Below are 15,959 nucleotides of genomic sequence, written 5' to 3'. Positions count from 1 at the left end.
TATTCTAATGTGAGAAACGTTGCAGCCAATTTGCGCACATAAGAACATAAGAAATAGGAGCAGGAGTAGGCCAATCGGCCCCTCGAGCCTGCTCCGCTATTCAATAAGATCATGGCTGATCTGATCCTAACCTCAAATCTAAATTCATGTCCAATTTCCTGCCCGCTCCCAGTAACCCCTAATTTCCCTTTACTTCTAGGAAACAGCAATGACTCAAATAACCAGATATCTTTTTTAGTGATGTTGGTTCAGGGATAAATATTGGCCAAAATAAATTGTTTTGATTATATACTGTAACGAGGGCGCAGACCCAAGCTCAGCCGAGGAGAGGTGAACAGATAGAGATTAATGGACATGTGCAACCCTGTCCAGCAAGGCAGGGCAAGCAAATAATACCAGCAAATTCAAGAGGGCACTGGATAGCTTTTTGGTGAAGGAAGCAACTGAGGGATATAAAAAAGATACCTTGTGAGTGGCCACAAGGATTACACTGCTTTCTTTCTGATCTTATGTTCCTATAACCCACTGTGAACCACAGCCCACTTCAAGAACAGTGACTCAAATTTCTCTTGGGCATACTCTAAGCCTTGGGTTGAAGCATTGGCTTCAACAACTTCAAACCTCAAACTTTACTGTTCACTTTATGGGATGGGCTGCTGGTGGAATGGGATGGGGTCTGTCAGCAGCCAGAGGGAGGGGAAAGAGGGACTTGCATTTCAGGTGCAGATTCTGTTACGATACAGCTCGTTCAATCTTTGTGATTGGATCTGTTCCTTCTCCTATATTCTGTTATGTTCCTATAGCCCACTGTGGATTCTGCTGCACCTCTTGCTAAGAGGAGCTGATGCTGAATTTACCTGAGTAGTAATTGACGCACATCACCTGTATATGTTGAAACCTCTGCCAGAATGTCTATTGACACCATTCAGCTGATGAGTTGGAGGCGGGGAGCGATTTGAGGGACTTGCAGGACTCATGGCAAACAAAGTATTGACTCAGCAAATAATCTAGAGTCTATTTTAAAAAGTCTACGAGCTACAGCAAACAGAACTCCTGACCAAAACTGCAGCAACTTCTCCCGGTAAAAGCAGTGAGTGGAGGAGACAGCACCATGAGTGATGAATACGGTGTGCTGGATTAGAGGATGTAGATGTAAATTGGTGTCTCAGACTGAAGGAGTATCGGGGGCGCCCTGGACAGTCGAGTGGGAGGAGGTGAATGAGTGGGTGTTGTATCTGCATTGATTGCACAGGAAGGTGCCGGAGAAGGGAGGCTGGAAGTTGAGAGATGGAAGAATGAACAATATTACCCTGGAAGGAACAGTTCCTCCCGACAGTGGAGGGGACGATGTGCCTGGTGATGGGACCACGTTGTAAGTAGCGAAACGTAATCTGCTGAATGCAAAGGCCGGTGAGGGCAAAGGGGCCCCTGTGGTCTTTGCGAGAGGCGAGGGTTACAGCAGAGGTACAGGAAATAGGGTACGGTTAGAAAGGAAGATCGGGTCAACAAAGAATGGCAGAACATACATTTATTTAGCGTCTTTCACAATGTCAGGATGTCCCAAAGTGTTTTGCAGCCAATGAATTACTTTTGAAGTGTGGTCAATGTTATGTAGGCTAATGTGGCAGCCAATTTGTGCACAGCAAACAGCAATGAGATAAACGATCAGTTGATCTGTTTTGATGGTGTTGGTTGAGGGATAAATGTTGGCCAGAACTCTGGGAGAACTCCCAAGAACCTTTACATCCACCTGAGAGGACTTTAACATCTCCTCCGGAAGATGGCACCTCTGGCAGTGCAGCGACTCCCTCAGTACGGCCCTGAAGTGTCAGCCTCGGTGTAGTGCTCAGGTCCTGGAGTGGGACTTGAACCCACGACCTTCTGACTCAGATACATGACACCTCCTAAGGCAAAACACTGATTCTTGTGGAAAATGAAGAGGGTGGGGCATGGGCTTGGAGACAAGCTCTGCTGGAGTTTCTTGTCTTTGCTACCCAAAGAAAAGGGGGGGAAAAACTTTTGACTGAAGTATCAGGTGAGAAGGAAGGTGTAAAACAGAGAAACAGCTCAGCTACAGTAAGAAAAGACTTGTATTTATATGGCGCTTTTCACACCTCAGGACGCCCCCGAAGCGCTTTACAGCCAATGACACATTATTGAAGTGTAGTCACTGTTGTAATGTAGGAAACGCGGCAGCTAATTATAAATATATTCAACCAAAAACTATTGCACCTATATTGCTTACAAAAAGGCATTGATCTAAATTAGACTTAATAATTAAATTATTTGTAAAGTGGAGACAGGGACTGTGCCTGTAGCCATTCTGAGTATGAATTATATTGCACCCTCCAATCTTCGAGTTTTTAATCCTCCCAATCTTCCCCAGTTGGGACTGGTGAATTGCGGGCAGAGTCTGGTTAATGCGCTTGTTGTGAATTGACGGACTTGCGTTACAAAAAGCCAAGAGTGCTTACGTGCGCTCGGAGGGAAACGAATCAGAGATTATCTGGAAAGATGCAATTATTTGGAGGAAGGACCCGCCGTCTCTCAGTAACGAGGAGAGGCTGCAGAGCAAAGGAAAGTGGCGCCGGTTCACTGCAGTCGGTTTCCAGTTGTTGCATGTTAATTAACACGGAAATAACAAGGAGCGAAGACGTTCGGACACTGGAGCGAACTCATTTTAGACTTTTGAAGGAAGTTTTCGGTGTTTATTTAAGCGGGAGAGATGCCGGCTCCCCCTGCTCCAGGATGGAACGAGACCTGCTCCCGAGTTTATATTCCACTTCACGCCGTTTCCCTGGCAGTGAGCAGTTTGATGCTGAGCTGTACTTTGATCATCGGGGTGTTGGGAAACGGGCTGGTCTGCCGGGTGGTTTACACCAGCAAGTATCTCCAGACTCCAAACAACGCGCTTCTGGTTAACCTGGCAGCCAACGATCTCCTGAAATGCGCCCTGGACATCCCTTCGTTCCTGCTGGCCAGTATCTGGGGCAACAGCCGCGCTGACCTGGGGGAAACTGTGTGCCTCTTGCAACCTTTCACTTATTCCCTGAGCAGCTGTGTCCAGTTGGTCACTCTGGTGGTCATCAGTGCTGAACGCTACCAAGCCATTGCCAATCCATTCCAAACAGCCAAGAGGAAGATCAGAGTCAAGGTATGGATCTTGATGGTTTGGTCGGTGGGTTTTGTTTTATCAGTTTTGTCCATCACTGTGACTAAGAAAACCCCTGTGTATGTGAGGTGCAGACATCGACCTATAGAGGCTCAAAGTTACATTGACCCTTTCGGTTCCTATATCCTGGTACCCCTTTGGATAGTCAGCTTGTCTCTGATAATCGCCCATTACCTGCGAATATTTGTGCTGGTCAGACAGCACAGCAACAGAATCTTTGATAGTGACAACGTGCCCACTTCAGCTGAACAGCACGAGCTACATCTGCCGGGGTCAGCCTGGCAGAGCGTTCAACAAACGTCAGCCGCTACCGTGCCAACTAGCGGGCAGCTCTACCATTCGCACATCGAGCCTAGCCAGGTTCTTCAGATGAAGAAGGAAGCCTGTTCAGTTCAGGACCAAGCTGCTCTGATGAACGGCTGTGTTTCGTTGACCCTCGGGATTGGACTACCCCATGCCCCTAACGTAGTGGGAGCAGTGTGCCTCATCTCCAGCAAATCGAGAGAGTGCGCCAAGAAAAGAATGGAGGGCAAACTGGCCAAACGTTTCGGTTATATCATCCTGACTTTTCTGGTCTTCTGGATGCCGTTGGTTATTGTTTTACTGTTGAACATGTTTCTGCAAGATGATTTTTCCATGGTAAGTGGATATATACTTAAAAAGGGAACATTTGCAGGGCTACAGGGAAAGAGTGGGGGGAGTGGGACTAATTGCATGGCTCTTTCAAAGAGCTGGCATAGGCACGATGGGCTGAACAGCCTCCTGTGTTGTATGATTCTATGAAGTCCCCAGCCTAAGTATGAAGAGACTGATTATCTACATACATGTGTACACCCACACAATGGGGCCCAACCATTGAGTAATGTGGCTACAAACATATGAAATTGACGGGCAGGAAAAGACCAGTTAGTCCCATCAAGCCTGCCCCTGCACCATGATGGCTGGAGCATCATGAAGAAACACTTCTTCCCTAAAGAAAATCGCCTCCATCACGGTGCTGAATAATTTTTTTCTTTATGGCTTTGGACGCAGCCCTGTAATATACACTAGGTCAATGGAGCGGGGTGAAAAACCAGCATTGCACCAGATTCCATCAGTTTCCCAATGGGCAGGTTGGGTTAAAATCGGCCCCAGTGTGTGAGTGTTGGACATACCAAAACACTGACAGATATATAGTCACATTCTGACCTCATGGATTCCCTGGGAGCCCCTCATATGACCCCTACTGGACCCCAATTTGAAAACCACTGGTGTAAAACAGAAGTGTTGGTGGGGGAGGTAATGATATCAAACTTATTTAAGTACTTTTTGTTTTTACATATATATTTGCAGAAAGGGATGGTGGTTAACAAAAAGGCAGAAGATTCTAGAAACTGCCGCGGAAGAATCACGGTAACGGGCCTTGATTCTAACCGTGTTCTCTCTGTCTCTTCCTTTGCAGAGGCCGTTACTCCTGGAACTTCAGACGTTTGCAGTTGCCTTGACCTGCATCCCTGCTGCCGTGAACCCTTTCATTTACACCATGCTGAATCAACAGTTTCACTCAGAAATCCAGCAAATTGTCGCCAGATTACGCAGCAGTGTGAGGGATTGATCCAATAGGACGTGATGGACACGCCCGCTATGATAAGGGCCGGGCCCCGTGTCTTGGAGGCCGTGCCCCCATTGTGAAGGACATGACCATCGTTACCTCCATTTGTTTTTTTTTCAACCTGTTTTTTAAATGACACGGAAAAGTGCCCTCACGAATCCCCACGAGAGGTATGGATGGGCTCTACCACGTTTGACGTGACATTTGCTGGTTTCTACCCATGAACCGGTGTTGGGTTGGACAGTCCGGTTTGTGGTTGGACTGTCTTGAAATATCTGAAGTGTAATCCAAAAGTTTTTTTTTTAAGAATAAAAGTCCATTTTTCTGTTTCCTTTTGTGTCTGATGATATAGAAACATTCCTGGTTATTATAATTGTCAATTAATTTTTTATCATGACCAAAAGAAATGTAATAACTTGATCTCTTTCCCCCCCCCCCGCCCCACATGTCCTACCCCCATCTTGATCCTAGTCTGGTCTTGGAATTAGCAAAAGGTGCCATTGATACTGGCTCTATCTCTTCCATAGACTGTTCTGCACTGTAAGAAATCACCTTCTCCAGATGTGCCAATGTATCATAGAATCATAGCAAGTTATGGCACAGAAGGAGGCCATTCGGCCCCTCGTGTCCATGCCAGCCAAAAAAGAGCTATCCAGCTTAATCCCACTTTCCAGCACTTGGTTCGTAGCCCTGTAGGTTGTGGCACTTTAAGTGCTCATCCAAGTACTTTTTAAATGAGTTGAGGGTTTCTGCCTCTACCACCCTTTCAGGCAGTGAGTTCCACCCTCTGGGTGAAAAAATTTCTCCTCAGCTCCCTTCTAATCCTTCTACCAATTACTTTAAATCTATGTCCTCTGGTCACTAACCCTTCTGCTAAGGGAAATAGGTCCTCCCTATCCACTCTGTCTAGTCCTGTCATAATTTTATACACCTCAATTAAATCTCCCCTCAGCCTCCTTTGTTCCAAGAAAACAACCCCAGCCTATCCAATCTTTTCTCATAGCTAAAATTCTCCAGCCCTGGCAACATCCTTATAAATCTCCTCTACCCTTTCTAGCGCAATCACATCTTTCCTGTAATATGGTGACTAGAACTAACCAGTGTTTTATACAGTTCTAGCATAACCTCCCTGCTCTTGTATTCTATGCCTCGGCTAATAAAGGAAAGTATCCCGCATATGCCTTTTTAACCACCTTATCTACCTGTCCTGCTACCTTCAGGGATCTGTGGACGCTCTGTTTCTTTACACCTCTCGGTAGCCTCCCATTTATTTTGTATTCCCTTGCCTTGTTTGTCCTTCCCAAATGCATTACCTCACAATTCTCTGGATTGAATTCCATTTGCCACTTTTCTGCCCACCTGACCAGTCCATTGATTTCTTCCCACAGTCTACAGCTTTCCTCCTCACTATCAAACACACGGCCAATTTTTGTATCATCTGCAAACTTCTTGATCAAGTCCCCCCCCCCCCCCCACAACATTCAAATCCAAATCATTAATATATACCGCAAACAGCAAGGGACCCAGTACTGAGCCTTGCGGAACCCCACTGGAAACAGCCTTCCAGTCGCAAAAACACCCATCAACCATTACCCTTTGCTTCCTGCCACTGAGCCAATTTTGGATCCAACTCGCCACTTTCCCTTGGATCCCATGAGTTTTTACTTTTTTGACCAGTCTGCTGTGTGGGACCTTGTCAAAAGCCTGGCTAAAATCCATGTAGACTATATCAAACATGTGACCCTCATCAACCCTCCTTGCGACCTCCTCAAAAAATTCAATCAAGTTAGTCAGACACTTAACAAATCCATGCTGACTGTCCGTGGTTCACTTGTGCCTTTCTAAATGACGATTTATGCAGGTATCCTGGCAGGTATGCAAACAGTTGCAAGATAAGACAAAGGTTTAAGGCGAAATGTAAAAATGATAAAGCATTCTCGCCTCTGAGTCAGAAGGTTGTCGGTTCAACTCTCGTTCCAGCTTCTTGAGCACATAATCCAGGCTGACACTCCAGTGCAGTACTGAGGGAGTGCTGCACTGTCGGAGGTGCCTTCTTTCAGATGAGACGCTAAAGCGAGGCCCCGTCTGTCCTCTCAGGTGGACGTAAAAGAAGAACAGGGGAGTTCTCTCTGATGTCTCTCTTATCCCTCAATGAACATCACTAAAACAGATGATTTGGTCATTATCACATTGCTGTTTGTGGGCTCTTGCTGTGAGCAAATTGGCTGCCGCATTTCCTACATTAGAACAGTGACTACACTTCAAAAGTACTTTGTTGGCTGTAAAGCGCTTTGGGACCATCATGAGGTCATGAAAGGTGCTGTCGAAATGCAAGTTCGTTCTTTCTTTATGTAACCACAAGCCCCTGTTAAAAACATGATAATGTATTTAGTTTTCAGAATAATTTATGATAGGAGAACATATTTGATTGTGAAACGATGTATGGGCTGGTGCGGCCTCTATAAACCCCGATTGTTGTCTAGTTGTATTCAGTGATAGTTATAATAATACTTTTTAAAATGTGTCGGATTTGCTATTTCTGACGCTGATTAACACGGCACTTTAAATATATAAATATTTCGTGATGAATTTTTTTTTTCTTTAATAAGAAAGATTCAGCTGTGATGTGCCAGCGAATTGTACGTCGCTACAACCTCAGGAGGCCTGATGTAGTTGTCACTTGCAGAGTCTGGGGAACAGCAGGGAGCTATCTGAATGACGATGTAGCAAATATTAGAATAAGTTGGTGTTAATAAAAGATTCGAGTCTCTCTTGTTCCCAAAGTGGAGCCTCACTCCTTCAGGTTTACCATCTGTGGTTCAGTCAGTGCAGAGAGGACCTGGGATTCTGAACTGTAAGTAATCTGGGTCATAATTTATGAGACCTTGGCCACTAAACCATGGTTACTCCCGTTCACATCTATCATGGGTAATCCAGGACACTGCAAGAAAGAACAAACTTGCATTTATATGGTACTTTTCGCGACCTTAGGACACCCCAAAGCGCTTTGCAGCCAATGAAGTGCTTTTTGAAGTGTAATCACTGTTGTAATATAGGAATCGCAGCAACCAATTTGCGCACAGCAAGGTCCCACAAACAGCAATGTGGTAACAACCAGATAATCTTTTTTAGTGATGTTGGTTGCGGGATAAATATTGGCCAGGACAGCAAGGCGAATTCCCCTGCTCTTCTTCGAATAGTGCCACGGGATCTCTGAAGGAGTGCTGCACTGTCGGAGGTGCCTTCTTTCGGAGATGTTAAACCGAAGGTCCGTCTGCCCTCTCAAGGACAAAGAAATATCTTATCGTTTCATATTCTGATCTCACCCAGGGTGGCAGTTGGGAAGCTATAATTTGCCATTGAACAATGGCTAGAGAGGGTGATGGCAGGGGGGAGAATTATTTTTTTTGGCAACTCCTGCTGTAAATGCATAATCACCGGATATCAGACGAGGACCAGGATAAGGCTCAGTTGTGATGCCCCCCACAGTCAAATAGTCAGCTGGCACTCACTGTCTAAGCTCATAAAAAAATAGCCTTGGGTGAGGTACCAGAGGGCAGGCCGGTTCCTGTGGAACCCGGACCCCAGCGAGAGTCAGCGATTTCAGGAGAGGGAGGAAAGGAGAATTTAAAAAAAATCTCCAACAACCATTAAAACCTGAAGGAGGGAGATTCCACACTTGGAATAGTTAATTTTCAGTGCCAGAGAGGTTCATTGGCAGTAATTAACACTCATCACGTCTTTAAACGGGTACTTAGACTTGAAATGACGTGACTTTCTGTGGCGATTTTAGTTGGCATCTACAGCGCAAGTACAGGAACTTCGCGGCGTTCAATGCATTTCAACGGCGAGGCAGACGGCGAGATGCCATTTCCGCGAAACTAACGGCGGAGCGGCACATCGCGGCCAACAACTTCTGGATTTCTGCGTTTAACGGCGCGTCTGCTGCTCGCCTGAAGTTGCTGCAGTATTTGTGCATAAATAACGGTAAGCGTCGTTTTTACCCGCCGTTATTTTGACAGCAAATTCTGGGCCATTGTTTCCTCTGGAAAATGTAAAGAAAATTTAAAAATGAGCCTCCTTTATAAAATGCGAGTTGGGGAGTTGCGTGCGGAGGCAGCTGCCAATTGTGTGAAATGTCAAAGGAGGATCAGCAGCACTTGAGACGACAGTTCAAATGGTGAATTATTTCAAAATCTTTGCTGCTAATTAGCAGTGACGTTAGTTAAAACCCATGTGTTAGTTCCCCTCCCCCCGCCTTGCCCCCCTCCCCTTCGGTGTTTTAATGAAACAGAGAGGAAGGTCATCAGATCAAGGTTCTGAAATTAAGCAATGGATTCTCGATCCATGACACCCTCGGACAACGTAAGTGTGGCCCCACTTTGGCCAATGCAGCATCAGCAACAAGTCCTCCCAGGTCATGTATGTCAAACACAACAACTTGCTTTATATTGCACATCCCAAGGCACGTTACAGAGACATAAGGGGGGGAAAAAAGTGGACACCGAGCTAAAGGAGATATTAGGGAGGATGACCAAAGAGGTAGGTTTTAAGGAGGGTCTTAAAGAAGGAGACGGAGTTAGGGAGGCAGAGGAATTTAGGGAGGGAATTCCAGAGCATGAGGCCTAGGCGGCTGAAGGCACAGGTCAGACATTCCCTCCACTCTATCCCAACAATGTACCTTAATTACATGGAATTTACAGCACTGAAACGGGCCATTCAGCCCAACTGGTCTATGCCGGTGTTTATGCTCCATACGAGCTCCCTCCTGCTCTACTTCATCTCACCCTTTCAGCATATCCTTCTATTCCCTTCGTCCTCATGTACTTCTTTGGCTTCCCCTAATCTCAGATGAATGCCTCCTACTATACTTACTATGTTTGTCCATTTCCTACACCAGAGGGAGGTGGGGGGGATGTTTAGTGCAATTAACCCTTTCCCTTTCAGGAGATTGTCCAAACCTTGCTTCACTTTAGAGCTCTTACTGCTGGCAGAAACAGTAGATATCAAATTTTGTTTAATAACGCTCCTGTGAAATGCCTTGGGATATTTTACTATGTTAAAGGTGATATATAAATGCAAGTTGTTGTTATTATCACTCTCTCAATGAGAACAGGAAAGCAAAAAAATACACAAATCACTAAAAGTAGCGACACAGGTTGTTAATAAAGCTATAAAAAAAAGCAAACAAAGCACTGGGGTTCATTTCTAGAGGGATAGAATTGAAGAGCAGAGAAGTTATGTTAAATTTGTATAGAACCTTGGATAGCCCACATTTGGGGTGCTGTACCCAGTTCTGGTCTCCATATAATAAAAAGGATATAGAGGTACTGGAGAAGGTGCAAAAAAGATTCACAAAGATGATACTAGAACTTTCTCTAGTTTCTCTCCTTTCTCCCCTCATGCCCTCTCCGAGCTTATCTTGACCATGAGACCCACCTCCTGCTCCATCGACCCTATTCCCACCAAAATGCTGACCAACCAACTTCCCTTCCTGGCCCCCATGTTAACTGATATTGTTAATGGTTCCCTCTCCTCAGGTACTGTCCCCCTCCCCTTCAAATATGCCATCATCACCCCCCTCCTCAAAAAACCCACCTTGATCCCTCTGTCCTTGCAAACTACCACCCGCATCTCCAGCCTTCCTTTCCTCTCCAAAGTTCTTGAACGTGTTGTCGCCTCCCAAATCCGTGCCCATCTTTCCCGCAACTCCATGTTTGAATCCCTCCAATTAGATTTCCGTCCCTGCCACAGTACTGAAACGGCCCTTATCAAAGTCACTAATGATTCTCTGTGATTGCACTAGAGAGGGTGCAGAGGAGATTTATGAGGATGTTGCCAGGACTGGAGAATTTTAGCTATGATGACAGATTGGATAGGCTGGGGTTGTTTTCCTTGGAACAGAGGAGGCTGAGGGGTGATTTGATTGAGGTGTACAAAATTATGAGGGGCCTAGATAGAGTGGATAGGAAGGACCTATTTCCCTTAACGGAGGGGTCAATAACCAGTGGGTATAGATTTAAAGTGATCAGTAAAGGATTAGAGCAGAAATTAGGAAAATTTTTTCACCCAGAGGGTGGTGGGGGTCTGGAACTCACTGCCTGAGAGGGTGGTAGAGGCAGAAACCCTCAACTCATTTAAAAAATACCTGGATGTGCACCTGAAGAGCCGTGACCTGCAGAGCTACGGATCAAATGCGGGAAAGTGGAATGAGGCTGGGTGGTTCGTTTCTCAGCCGGCAGATACGATGGGCCGAATGGCCTCCTTCTGTTCCGTAAATTTTCTGTGATTCTATGATTCTATGACATCCTATGTGACTGTGACCGTGGTAAACTCTCCCTCCTCATCCTTCTCGAACCTGTCCGCGGCCTCTGACGTGGTTGACCACACCATCCTCCTCCAACACTTCTCCTCCGTCGTCCAGCTGGGTGGGACTGCCCTCGCCTGGTTCCAATCTTATCTATCCAGTTGTAGCCGGAGAATCACCTGCAATGGCTTCTCTTCCCGCTCCTGCACTGTTACCTCTGGAGACCCCCAAGGATCTACCCTTGGCCCCCTCCTATTTCTCATCTACATGCTGCCCCATGGCGACGTCATCTGAAAACACGACGTCAGATTCCACATGTACGCTGATGACACCCAGCTCTACCTCACCATCAGCTCACTTAACCCCTTCACTGCCTCTGATTTGTCACTGGGTAAAGATAAGCAGAGTGTGGCAGGAAGGGACAGAGAGTTCATCAAAAATAGTGCAACAACAAGTAATGTCAAAGCAGGAAAAAATGGTAAAAAGTTAAAATTAAAGGCTCTTTTTCTGAATGCACGGAACATTCATAAACAAGATAGATGAATTAGGAACATAGGAACAGGAGTAGGCCATTCAGCCCCTCGTGCCTGCTCCGCCATTTGATAAGATCATGGCTGATCTGTGATCTAACTCCATATACCTGCCTTTGGCCCATATCCCTTAATACCTTTGGTTGCCAAAAAGCTATCTATCTCAGATTTAAATTTAGCAATTGAGCTAGTATCAATTGCCATTTGCGGAAGAGAGTTCCAAACTTCTACAACCCTTTGTGTGTAGAAATGTTTTCTAATCTCGCTCCTGAAAGGTCTGGCTCTAATTTTTAGACTGTGCCCCCTACTCCTAAAATCCCCAACCAGCGGAAATAGTTTCTCTCTATCCACCCTATCCGTTCCCCTTAATATCTTATAAACTTCGATCAGATCACCCCTTAACCTTCTAAACTCTAGAGAATACAACCCCAATTTGTGTAATCTCTCCTCGTAACTTAACCCTTGAAGTCCGGGTATCATTCTAGTAAACCTATGCTGCACTCCCTCCAAGGCCAATATGTCCTTCCGAAGGTGCGGTGCCCAGAACTGCTCACAGTACTCCAGGTGCGGTCTAACCAGGGTTTTGTATAGCTGCAGCATAACTTCTGCCCCCTTGTACTCCAGTCCTCTCGATATAAAGACTAGCATTCCATTAGTCTTATTGATTATTTTCTGCACCTGTTCATGACACTTCAATGATCTATGTACCTGAACCCCTAAGTCCCTTTGGACATCCACTGTTTTTAACTTTTTACCATTTAGAAAGTACCCTGTTCTATCCTTTTTTGATCCAAAGTGGATGACCTCACATTTGTCTGCATTGAATTCCATTTGCCACAGTTTTGCCCATTCACCTAATCTATCAATATCGCTTTGTAATTTTATGTTTTCATCTACACTGCTTACAATGCCACCAATCTTTGTGTCATCGGCAAACTTAGATATGAGACTTTCTATGCCTTCATCTAAGTTGTTAATAAATATTGAGAATAACTGAGGCCCCAAGACAGATCACAAATAGAGATAAATGGGTTTGATCTAATAGCCATTACAGAGACATGGTTGCAAAATGACCAAGATTGGGAACTAAATATTCCAGGGTACATGACATTGAGAAAAGACAGGCAGAATGGAAAGGGAGGGGGTGTAGCCCTAATAACAAAGGATGAGATAAGGACAGTGGTGAGAAAGGATCATGGCTCGGAAGATCAGGAAGTAGAACCAGTATGGGTGGAAATTAGAAATAACAAGGGGCAGAAAGCTCTGGTGGGAGTAGGGGAGTTATAGGCCCCCTAATGGTAGAAATACTGTTGGACGGAATATTAATCATGAAATAATAGGAGCTTGAAACAAAGGAAATGCAGTCATCATGGGGGACTTTAATCTGCATATAGACAGGGCAAATCAAATTGGCAAAGTTAGTTTGGAGGACGAGTTCATGGATTGTATTCGAGATGGTTTCCTAGAACAATACGTCATGGAACCAACCAGGGAACAGGCTATTTTAGATCTTTGCATTATGTAATGAGATAGGGTTAATCAGTAATCTCACAATAAAAGGACCTCTGGGGAAGAGTGATCATAATATGATAGAATTTCACGTTGAGTTTGAAAGTAACGTACTTAAGTCAGAAACTAGAGTGTTAAACTTAAATAAAGCCAATTACATAGGTATGAGGGGTGAGTTGTCAAAGGTAGATTGGGAAATTAAATTAAAGGGTTTGACAGTTGAAAAGCAATGGCAAATACTTAAAGAAATATTTCAATATTCTCAACAAGTATGCATTCCATTGAAAAATAAAAACTCCATTGGAAAAGTGATCCATCCATGGCAAACTAAAGAAGTTAAGGAGAGTATTAGATTGAAAGAAGAGGCCTATAATGTTACCAAGAAGATCAATAAGCCTGGGGAGTGGTAGAGTTTTAGAAACCAACAAAGGACGACCAAAAAATTGATTAAAAGGGAGAAAACAGAATATGAAAGTAAACTAGCAAGAAATATAAAAAACGATTGTAAGAGCTTCCACAAGTATGTAAAAAGGAAGAGAGTAGCAAAAGTAAACATTGGTCCCTGAGAGGCTGAAACAGGAGAAATTATAATGGGGAATCAGGAAATCGCAGATGCATTAAACAAATATTTTGTATCTGTCTTCACAGTAGAAGACATAAAAAGCATACCAAAAATAGTGGGGAACCAAGGGGTAAACGAAAGTAAGGAACATAAAGTAATTAATATCACTAGTGAAAAAGTACTGGACAAACTAATGGGACTAAAAGCTAACAAATCCCCTGGACCTGATGGCCTACATCCTAGAGTTCTAAAAGAGGTGGCTGCAGAGATAGTGGATGCATTGGTTATGATCTTCCAAAATTCTCTAGATTCTGAAATGGTCCCAGTGGACTGGAAGGTAGCAAATGTTACCTCGCTATTCAAGGAGGGAGGGAGAGAGAAAGCAAAGAACTATAGGCCTGACATCGGTCGTCGGGAAAATGCTGGAATCCATTATCAAGGAAGTGGTAACAGGACACTTAGAAAATCATAATATGATTAGGCAGAGTCAACATGATTTTATGAAAGGGAAATCGTGTTTGACAAATTTATTAGAGTTTTTTGAGGATGTAACTAGCAGGGTAGATAACGAGGACCCAGTGGATGTAGTAAATTTGGATTTTCAAAATGCATTCGATAAGGTGCCACATAAAAGATTGTTACACAAGGTAAGAGCTCATGGGGTTGGGGGTAATATATTTGCATGGATAGAGGATTGGTTAAAGGACAGAAAACAAAGAGTAGGGATAAACGGGTCATTCTCAGGTTGGCAGGCTGTAACTAGTGGGGTGCCGCAAGGATCAGTGCTTGGGCCTCAGCTGTTTACAATCTATATTAATGACTTAGATGAAGGGACCGAGTGTAATGTATCCAAGTTTGCTGATGATACAAAGCTAGGTGGGAAAGTAAGCTGTGAGGAGGACACAAGGAGTCTGCAAAGGGATATAGACAGGTTAAGTGAGTGGGCAAGAAGTTGGCAGATGGAGTATAATGTGGGGAAATGTGAGGTTATTCACTTTGGTGGGAAGAATAGAAAAATATAATATTTTTTAAATGGTGAGAAACTATTAAATGTTTGTGCCCAGAGAAACTTGGGTGTCCTCGTACAAAAGTTAGCCTGCAAGTACAGCAAGCAATTAGGAAGGTAAATGGCCATGTTTTTTTTTATTCGTTCATGGTATGTGGGCGTCGCTAATTGCCCCAGAGAAGGTGGTGATGAACCGCCTACTTGAACCGCTGCAGTCCGTGTGGTGAAGGTTCTCCCACAGTGCTGTTAGGTTGGCCTTTATTGCAAGGGGGTTGGAGTACAAGAGTAAGGGAGTCTTACTACAGTTGTACAGGGCTTTAATGAGACCTCACCCGGAGTACTGCGTGCAGTTTTGGTCTCCTTATCTCAGGAAGGATAGACTTGCCTTAGAGGGGGTGCAACGAAGGTTCACTAGATTAATTCCTGGGATGATAGTGTTGTCCTATGAAGAGAGATTGAGTAGAATGGGCCTATACTCTCTGGAGTTTAGAAGAATGAGGGGTGATCTAATTGAAACATATAAGATTATGAGGGGGCTTGACAGGGTAGATGCTGAGAGATTGTTTCCCCTGGCTAGAGCGTCTAGAACTAGGGGGCATAGTCGCAGGATAAGGGGGCAGCCATTCAAGACTGAGATGAGGAGGAATTTCTTCATGTAGCGGGTTGTGAATCTTTGGAATTCTCTACCCCAGAGAGCTGTGGATGCTGAGTCGATGAGTATATTCAAGGCTGAGATGTATAGATTTTTGGACTCTAGAGGAATTGAGGGATATGGGGATCGGGCGGGAAAGTGGAGTTGAGGTCGAAGGTCAGCCATGATCTGATTGAATGGCGGAGCAGGCTCGAGGGGCCATATAGCCTACTCCTGCTCCTATTTCTTATGTTCTTATGTCACACTGCTTGTCCGAAGCAAAAATTTCCTCCAAGTAAATATTGGGAAAACCGAAGTCATTGTCTTCGGTCCCCACCACAAACTCCGTTGTCTAGCCACCGACTCCATCCCTCTCCCTGGCCACTGTCTGAGGCTGAACCAGAACATTTGCAACCTTGGCGTACGATTCGACCCTGAGATGAGCTTCATCACCAAGACTGCCTACTTCCACCTCTGTAACAATGCTTGTCTCCGCCTCTGCCTCAGTTCAACTGCTGCTGAAATCCTCATCCATGCCTTTGTTGTCTCTAGACTTGACTACTCCAATGCTCTTCTGGCCGGCCTCCCATCTACCACCCTCCCTAAACTTTTTTTTAATGCGTTCATGGGATGTGGGCGTCGCTGGCGAGG

At 44.8% G+C, this 15,959-nt stretch overlaps 1 protein-coding gene across 1 annotated transcript; it reads left to right on the top strand.

Moving 5' to 3' along the window:
- The first annotated feature begins 828 nt into the window (after positions 1 to 828).
- On the top strand, positions 829 to 5,077 carry LOC137344601 (5-hydroxytryptamine receptor 1A-beta-like). Its single transcript, XM_068007681.1, has 2 exons — positions 829 to 3,811; positions 4,614 to 5,077. Exons 1-2 carry the CDS (start codon positions 2,726 to 2,728, stop codon positions 4,764 to 4,766), a joined length of 1,239 nt encoding a protein of 412 aa, XP_067863782.1. The 5' UTR covers positions 829 to 2,725; the 3' UTR covers positions 4,767 to 5,077.
- The last annotated feature ends 10,882 nt before the right edge of the window (positions 5,078 to 15,959 follow it).

The sequence above is a fragment of the Heptranchias perlo genome, chromosome 27 (genome assembly GCF_035084215.1).
Source record: "Heptranchias perlo isolate sHepPer1 chromosome 27, sHepPer1.hap1, whole genome shotgun sequence".
Lineage (NCBI taxonomy): Eukaryota > Metazoa > Chordata > Chondrichthyes > Hexanchiformes > Hexanchidae > Heptranchias > Heptranchias perlo.
Note: the sequence above shows the minus strand (reverse complement) of the source record. Positions and strands in the feature narration are given on the sequence as shown.

What these genes read in the sequence shown, in the direction of transcription:
- LOC137344601 (XM_068007681.1), top strand. Translation starts at nt 2,726, where the DNA reads ATGCCGGCTCCCCCTGCTCCAGGATGGAACGAGACCTGCTCCCGAGTT. An exon ending in TGCAAGATGATTTTTCCATG is followed by an intron (nt 3,812 to 4,613) that starts GTAAGTGGATAT and finishes CTTCCTTTGCAG; the next exon opens with AGGCCGTTACTCCTGGAACT.